At 71.5% G+C, this 7850-nt stretch overlaps 1 protein-coding gene across 8 annotated transcripts in view; it reads left to right on the top strand.

The window, feature by feature from the left end:
- PLXNB3 (plexin B3) overlaps positions 1-7850 on the top strand; it is a 13905-nt gene that overhangs the window by 5060 nt on the left and 995 nt on the right. For 3 of the 8 annotated variants that reach the window (XM_012734490.1, XM_004695218.2, XM_012734493.1), the window contains exons 7-32: positions 637-767; positions 848-1004; positions 1078-1186; positions 1258-1372; positions 1452-1577; positions 1665-1781; positions 1921-2014; positions 2100-2269; positions 2417-2568; positions 2752-2857; positions 3163-3293; positions 3492-3668; positions 3767-3956; positions 4089-4328; positions 4409-4570; positions 4642-4793; positions 4894-4994; positions 5062-5285; positions 5354-5532; positions 5666-5732; positions 5927-6254; positions 6369-6472; positions 6561-6654; positions 6954-7126; positions 7267-7427; positions 7632-7779. In XM_012734490.1, the coding sequence (XP_012589944.1) occupies positions 637-767; positions 848-1004; positions 1078-1186; positions 1258-1372; positions 1452-1577; positions 1665-1781; positions 1921-2014; positions 2100-2269; positions 2417-2568; positions 2752-2857; positions 3163-3293; positions 3492-3668; positions 3767-3956; positions 4089-4328; positions 4409-4570; positions 4642-4793; positions 4894-4994; positions 5062-5285; positions 5354-5532; positions 5666-5732; positions 5927-6254; positions 6369-6472; positions 6561-6654; positions 6954-7126; positions 7267-7427; positions 7632-7779 (3908 nt within the window). Of the gene's footprint in view, positions 1-16; positions 103-186; positions 269-370; positions 768-847; positions 1005-1077; positions 1187-1257; positions 1373-1451; positions 1578-1664; positions 1782-1920; positions 2015-2099; positions 2270-2416; positions 2569-2751; positions 2858-3162; positions 3294-3491; positions 3669-3766; positions 3957-4088; positions 4329-4408; positions 4571-4641; positions 4794-4893; positions 4995-5061; positions 5286-5353; positions 5533-5665; positions 5733-5926; positions 6255-6368; positions 6473-6560; positions 6655-6902; positions 7127-7248; positions 7428-7631; positions 7780-7850 lie in introns of those variants that run through there. The other 5 variants (XM_012734494.1, XM_012734497.1, XM_012734492.1 and 2 more) reach the window with 5 other exon arrangements.

Consider the following 7850-nt stretch of genomic DNA (forward strand, 5'->3'; position numbering starts at 1 on the left):
GAAGCCCGTGCGCCTGCCGCTGCGCGTGCACGTGGAGCTGCGGCCCCGCAGCAACCACGCCTGGGCCCGCGTGCAGGGCCTGGCCCAGAACCCGCGGCTCAGGTAGGCGCGGGCAGGGTGGGCGCTGCCCCTGCCCCTCTCCCTCCCCCTCCTTGCTGGCCCCCGACGCCTCCGCCTGCCCCCCAGGATGATCGTGGAGCTGCATCGGAAGGTCTCCAGCCTCATCGAGTTCCTGACGCAGAAGTGGGCTCTCCAGGAGGCCCGCGTCGTATCTTTCCCGCCTGAGGGCCGGGGCGCTGGGGGGACGGGGGCTGCCCCCAGGGCGTCCGTCTGCCGCTGAGCGCTGCCGCTTCCTTGACGCTGCGCTCAGCGGAAGGCCCTGGAGGGGCGGCAGCTGCCGGGCCCGGGCGCGGAGCACTGCGCGGAGAAGGCGGCGCTGCACCTGTTCCCCGGGGAGAGCTGTGCCGTGACGCCCCTGCCGGGCGTGGCGCGCGTGGTGCACTCCAAGGCCTTCTGCACCGTGCACTGGCAGGAGGGCGGCCGCTGCAAGCAGGGCGCCAGGGAGGCCCACCCGCTGCCCCCCGCCCAGATCCTGGGCATCCAGAGCGGGCAGGGCACGGCCAGGGGCCAGGTGAGGCACCCGCCGCAGCCAGTGCGGGCGGGCACAGCAGCCCCGCCAGTGGCTGTGGAGCTACGAGCAGGACAGCCACTGCCCGCACATCCAGGCGCTGCTGCCCGCCCACCGCCCCCGCGAGGAGCAGGGCCAGGTGAGGTGCCCGCACGGCCCGCTCTGCCCTGGCTCTGTCTCGCAAGCGCCCCCGCGCCAGTGCTGCTCTCCTCGCCCCAGGTGGCCCTGGCAGTGCCCGGCTTGCCTGGCCTGGCCGCAGACGAGTACTTGCACTGCGCCTTTGGGGGCCACGACAGCCTGGCCCACGTGGAAGGGGCCCAGGTGGCCTGCATCACGCCCCCCCAAGACCAGCTGCCGCTCAGCCCCCCGGGCACAGGTGAGGGCCCCAGGGCGGGGCGGGCGCAGGAGCCGCAGGCAGGGCTCACCGTCCGCCCCCGCCCCGCCCCCAGACCATGTCACCGTGCCCCTGACCCTGATGTTCGGGGACGTGCCTGTGGCCAGCACCAACTTCTCCTTCTACGACTGCGGCGCCGTGCAGGCCTTGGAGGCCGCCGCCCCGTGAGTGCTGGGCCCGGCCGCCCTGGGTGGGGACGCCCGGGAGCCCGCTGACGAGCCCCCGCCCCTTGCAGGTGCCGGGCTTGTGTGAGCAGCCCATGGCGATGCCACTGGTGCCCCCAGAGCAGTCGCTGCGTCTCTGGGGAGCACTGTCCGGAGGACGGGAGGATCATCTACAGCGTCCACGAGGTGGGTGTGTGCCCGCTGCGGGCAGCTCCGCCCGGCCCGCGCCTCGGCCCCCCAAGGGCTCAGGAGCCCCTTTCCCCAGGTGGAAGTTCAGGGCCACGGCCCAGGGGCTTGCCCCCAGGTCGAGGGCCTGGCAGGCCCCCCATTGGTGCCTGTGGGCTGGGAGAGCCGCTTGCTCCTGCGTGTCCGGAACCTGCAGCATTTCCGGGTGAGTAGGCCAGTGCGCGGGGCGGGGGGGGGGCTGCGTCACCACGCAGGGCATGCTCGGCGTGCAGGGCCTGACGCCCTCCTCCAGGGCCCGCCTGCCCCCTACCACTGCTGGCTGGAGCTGCCTGGGGAAGTGCGGAGGCTGCCAGCCTCCCTGGAGGAGGCGGCCGGAGACGGGGGCCTCATCGCCTGCCAGGCCCAGCAGGTGAGCGCCCCACAGCGTGGCCCCCCAGTTTGTGCTAGGACCCAGGGCTCCCCTTCTGCAGCTAGAGCAGGCACAGGGGGGCCGTGGGGGGACACGTGTGCTCTCTGCGGGCTGCTGCTGACCCACCCTCCCCCAACAGTTCCACCCCTTCATGGCCCAGCGGGAGCTCCCAGTGCCCATTTACGTCACGCGAGGCGAGGGCCAGAGGCTGGACAATGCCCGCTCTCTTCATGGTGCGCCTGGGGCTCCAGGGCAGGCGGGCAGGGTGGGTGGCAGAGGGGAGGGGCCTCTGTGACCGTGACCGCCGGTCTTCCCTAGTGACCCTGTACGACTGCGCCGTGGGCCACCCTGACTGCAGCCACTGCCAGGCCGCCAACGGGAGCCTGGGCTGCCGCTGGTGCGGCCACGACCAGCCGGCCTGTCGCTACGGGCCGCTGTGCCCACCCGAGGCCGTGGAGTCACTGTGCCCCACGCCCAGCATCAACACAGTGAGCCCCTCCCGCTGCCCCCGGCCACCGCCTGCCCCTTTGTCTGGGCCCAGCCTCAGGCCCGCCAGGCCTCGGCCGCTCGGCTGTCTGGGCACTGAGACCAGCCTGTACGCTCAGGGGCCCACCCGCTGCCCTTTCCCACTACAGGTAGAGCCCCTGACCGGCCCCCCAGAGGGCGGCTTGGCCCTCACCATCCTGGGCTCCAACCTGGGCCGGGGCTTTGCGGATGTGCGGGACGCCGTGAGTGTGGCCGGCCGGCCCTGCAGCCCCGACCCTGCTCTCTACCGCACCTCTGCCCGGTGAGGCCTCGCAGGTGGCTGGGGGGTGCTCAGTCAGGCCACCCAGGGAGAAGGGAGGCCTACAGTCAGGAAACGCAGGCCCTGGGCTGAGGCCTCGGGGGAGGGGCGCAGGGGCAGGTCCGGCGGTGCCGGAGGTGGCTGTGGCCCCCGGCTGGGGAGCAACTGCCCGGCTCTGCTCCCCAGCATTGTGTGTGTGACGTCCCCCGCCCCCAATGGCACCACGGGGCCCGTGCAAGTGGCCATCGAGAGCCGGTCACCTGGCATCTCAAGCCAGAACTTCACCTACCAGGTCAGCACCCGCCCTGGAGTGCTCCGTACGCAGGGCGCAGGGCAAGGAGAGGCAGGAAGGGGCGGCCCCAAGGCTTGCGGGCCGAGAGCGGAGGGAGGGCAGGCTGGGGCCGCGGAACGCTTGGCGGACACGGGCAGGCCCGCTGCCTGCACACGGGGCCTCCGCGCGCTGACCTGGACCTACATGCCTGCTGGAACTCCGCGGCCTGGGAGGAGTAGGCAGGGTGCGGGGGGAGGGGGGCGGTCTGGGGCAAGAGCTAGGGCTGCACACGGCCTCAGGGCCCGCTGCGGCCTGCCCTGCCCTAGGACCCTGTCCTGCTCAGCCTGAGTCCCCAAAGCGGCCCCCAAGCAGGGGGCACCCAGCTCACCATCCACGGGTGGCACCTCCAGACAGGAGGCAACGTCAGCGCCTTCGTGGGCAACCAGCCCTGCCCCATGTGAGTGCCTGTAGCCTGGCCCCTGCGCCAACCCTGCGGCTGGGGTGCCCTGTGGGCCTTGGGGCCCACATACAACAGGCGGAGGTGGGCTCAGGGCTCCAGGGCTCTCTGCCCTCACTAGGGGAGGAAGAACGAGCCTCTCGCGGGTGGGCCCAGCAAGGCCAGTGCCCAAGATGCCAGCCCCACCCTGCCCTGCAGCCAAGAGCCCGTGTGCCCCGAGGCCATCGTGTGCCGTACCCTGCCGCGGGCTGCCCCAGGGGAAGCAGATGTCCGCGTGGTCTTTGGCCAGGCCCAGCGCATGCTGCGCACCAGCCCCTTCCGCTACACCGCCGACCCCCAGCTCCTGGCAGCAGAGCCCAGCGTCAGCTTCCGGGGGTGAGCACACGGCCTGGGCGGCCTGCGCACCCCACCTGGGAGTGAAGCGGCCAGTCTGGCTGCCCCGCCCCCACCCCCTGACTGTTGGCCCGGGACAGGGGCGGACGGCTGATCCGAGTCAGGGGCGCTGGCCTGGACGTGGTGAGGCGGCCCCAGCTGTCCGTGTGGCTGGAGGTCCAGGCGGACTTACAGGCCCCAGCGTGGCCCCAGGACCCAGCCCCGAGGAGCTGTGGGGCTCCCGCCGAGCCCCCGCCGGCCTGCATCCGGCTGGAGGGAGGCTTGCTACAGGTGAGCCCAGCACAGCAGGCCGCCTGGTGACCCTCCCGCGCCCAGGGAGGGAGGTGGGCTGGTGCCCCCCTGCGCTGGGCAGCAGCCAGCAGGGGAGCCCCAGGGCGCCACCCACGTGCCTGCTCTTCGCAGTGCTCCACCGTCTGCTCCGTCAACTCGTCCAACCTCCTCCTGTGCCGGAGCCCCTCGGTGCCGGACGCCGCGCGCCCCCAGCGGGTCTTCTTCGCCCTGGATAACCTGCGCGTGGACTTCGCCAGCGCCAGTGGGGGCCAGGACTTCCTGTACCAGCCCAACCCCCGCCTGGCGCCCCTCAGCCGCGAGGGGCCTGCGCACCCCTACCGCCTCAAGCCGGGCCACGTCCTGGACGTGGAGGTGCGGGCTGGGGCCAGCGGGGGGCCGGGGGGGCGGCTGCGGACAGGCTGAGCCGCGGCTCAGGCGAGGCTGCACTGCAGGGCGAGGGCCTCAGCCTGGGCATCAGCAAGGAGGAGGTGCGGGTGCACATCGGCGACAGCGAGTGCCTGGTGAAGACGCTGACCCTCACCCACCTGTACTGCGAGCCGCCTCCGCGGGCTCCGCAGCCTGCCAACGGCTCTGGCCCCCTGCCGCAGTTCGTGGTGAGGCTGAGCCCTGGCCCAGGCGCGTGGCGGGGTGCCTGAGGCCGGTGCTCAGGAGCCCGCCCTCGCAGGTGCAGATGGGCAACATGCGGCTGGCCCTGGGCCCTGTGCAGTACGAGGCCGAGCCCGCGCCGCCCACCTTCCCCACCGAGGCGCAGGCGGGCCTGGCGCTGGGCGCCGGCGTGCTGATCGCGGGCGTGCTGCTCCTCACCCTCATGTACAGGTGAGGCCCTCGCCCGCCGCACACTGGGCAGAGCTCCCCGGCCGCTGCGGGGAAGAGGGTGGGTGGCCACCCCGGCGCTGACACCTGCTCCCGGCTGCAGGCACAAGAGCAAGCAGGCGCTGCGCGACTACCAGAAGGTGCTGGTGCAGCTGCAGAACCTGGAGACCGGAGTGGGCGACCAGTGCCGCAAGGAGTTCACAGGTAAGGCGGGAGCGCTGGGCGCGGGCCTGGCGGGCCCGAGTCCACAGCGGCGGATTCTCGGCCGCAGACCTGATGACCGAGATGACAGACCTCAGCAGCGACCTGGAGGCCAGCGGGATCCCCTTCCTGGACTACCGCACGTATGCCGAGCGCGTCTTCTTCCCCGGGCAGGGCGCCTGCCCCCTGCAGCCAGCTCTCGGGGGGTCCGGGGAGGAGGGGCACCGGGCCCCCGTGCGCCGGGGCCTCGCGCAGCTCTCCAACCTGCTCAACAGCAAGCTCTTCCTCCTCACGGTGAGGGCCGCGGCGGGCGGGCGGGGTGGGCCCGCGGCTTCCTGCCCTGACTGCCTCCCGCGGCCCAGCTCATCCACACGCTGGAGGCGCAGCCCAGCTTCTCCCAGCGCGACCGCTGCCACGTGGCCTCGCTGCTGTCCCTGGCACTGCACGGCAAGCTGCAGTACCTGACCGACATCCTGACCACGCTGCTCGGTGACCTGGCGGCCCACTACGTGCACAGGAACCCCAAGCTCATGCTGCGCAGGTGGGCATCAAGCTGGTGGCGCTGCCCTGCCGCCAGGCACCTCTGTACTGAGCCACTGGCCTGAGGTTGGCGGGCCCAGCGCCCCGAGGGAAGCGACGCCCTGTCCCCTGCCCCTCGCACCCTCTCCCTGCAGGACAGAGACCATGGCGGAGAAGCTGCTCACCAACTGGCTGGCCATCTGCCTCTACGCCTTCCTGAGGGTAAGAGGCGCCAGGCGCCCTGGCCTCCCCATGCTCCCTTGTGTGGGCAGCTGCCCGTGACCTCACTGACCTTGGCCCAAACTCCCTCAGGAGCCTGGGGACAGGTGGGAGGGGACCGAAAGAATGGGAAGGGCGGGAATGGCTTTCTGGGCTGCCCCCCGCCCCGCTGATGCCAGCCGCCCTGATGGCTGCAGGAGGTGGCTGGTGAGCCGCTGTACATGCTGCTCCGGGCCATCCAGTGCCAGGTGGACAAGGGCCCTGTGGACGCTGTGACTGGCAAGGCAAGGCGGACCCTGAACGACAGCCGCCTGTTACGGGAAGACGTGGACTTCCGCCCCCTGACGCTCATGGTGCTGCCAGGTCCCGGGGCTGGTGGGGCCACGGGCAGCACCATGGCGCAGCGCGTGCCCACGCGGGTGCTGGACACGGACACCATCACCCAGGTCAAGGAGAAGGTGCTGGACCAAGTCTACAGGGGCACCCCCTTCTCCCAGAGGCCCTCAGTGCACACCCTGGACCTCGGTGAGAGCCCGCCGGGGGCCTCCCAGTCCTCGCTGCGTGTGATGCTCAGCTGTGCCCGGCCCCAGCGCGCCTCTGGAGAAGGCAGGCTGGGCTGACCCCTGTCTGGTCCCGCAGAGTGGCGCTCGGGGCTGGCTGGCCACCTAACCCTGTCGGATGAGGACCTGACCTCAGTGACGCACAACCGCTGGAAGAGACTCAACACCCTGCAGCACTATAAGGTGCGGGGTGTGCAGGGACAGGGCTGAGGGAGGCCCCCAGCTCGAACCTGCCGGGAAGGCGCCCAGCCTCTGCTTTCCTCCACTCCAGGTCCCGGATGGAGCCACAGTGGGGCTTATTCCCCAGCTGCCTAACGGAGGCGCCGTCTCCCAGAGCCGAGCCCCGAGCTGTGCCTCTGGGGAGAGTGAGTCCTCGGCCCGTGCCCTCACCTGGACCCGGGGGCCCCTAGCATGCCACCACCTGGCCTGGGTTCCCCGCCCTTGCCAGACACTACCCCAAAGTCGGCGCTGAGCCCAGGGCGGCGGGGGCCGCAGCGTGTCCTACTCGGGAAGCTCTGGGGTCACGGCCGTCCCCTCACGCCGCTCCTCCCCCGCTTGGCCCGGCGTCCCCACCTGCCCTGGTCTGTGGCTTCATGGGCCTCGGGTGTTGCAGGGCACTGCAGGGCAGGGGTGGAAGACTGAGGGCTGGCTTCCGTGCCGTCAGACACCCCCATGTTGGAGGATGGTGAGGAGGGCGGGGTGCGCCTCTGGCACCTGGTGAAAGGTGCTGAAGAGCCAGAAGGGGCCAAGACACGGCGCAGCAGCCTACGGGAGCGGGAGCGGCAGCGGGCCAAGGCCATCCCGGAGATCTACCTCACACGCCTGCTCTCCATGAAGGTCAGCGTGGCCAGGGAGGCGGGCTGTCAGGAGAGCTCACCCGGGGGCCCACACTGAGCTGGGGAGAGGGCCTGGCTCTGGAGAGACAGAGGCGTGGCCCAGCTGCTGACCGTGCCCCACAGCCCTCCTCCCTCTCCTAGGGCACACTGCAGAAATTCGTGGACGACACCTTCCAGGCCATCCTCAGTGTGAACCGGCCTGTGCCCCTTGCCGTGAAGTACCTGTTCGACTTCCTGGATGAGCTGGCAGAGAAGCATGGCATCGAGGACCCCGAGACCCTGCACATTTGGAAAACGAACAGGTCTGGCACCTCACCGCCCTGCGCAGGGCGACCGGAACGAGCGGCAGCGTCGGGCAGGAAGCAGGCTGGCGGCGTCACCCACCCTGGCCTTCTGCTCCCGATCTCGCCTGCACTCGGGACAGCTCCCCTCGGAACCCGGGGCTGGGCCCAGCTTGGGAGCACAAGCCAGGCAGAGCCCCATGACGCGGCGGCCTGTGTCCCCAGCCTGCTGCTGCGCTTCTGGGTGAACACCCTGAAGAACCCACAGCTCATCTTCGACGTGCGGGTGTCAGACAACGTGGACGCCGCGCTGGCTGTTATCGCGCAGACCTTCATCGACTCCTGCACCATCTCCGAGCACAAAGTGGGCCGGGTGAGGGCGGGGCGCCGCGGGCGGGGCTCCGGGAGGGGCCAGGAGGGCACAGCTGGCAGGGCGCGGCTGCG

Source organism: Condylura cristata, unplaced genomic scaffold (assembly GCF_000260355.1).
Source record: "Condylura cristata isolate star-nosed mole 26May11 unplaced genomic scaffold, ConCri1.0 scaffold00057, whole genome shotgun sequence".
NCBI classification, from domain to species: domain Eukaryota; kingdom Metazoa; phylum Chordata; class Mammalia; order Eulipotyphla; family Talpidae; genus Condylura; species Condylura cristata.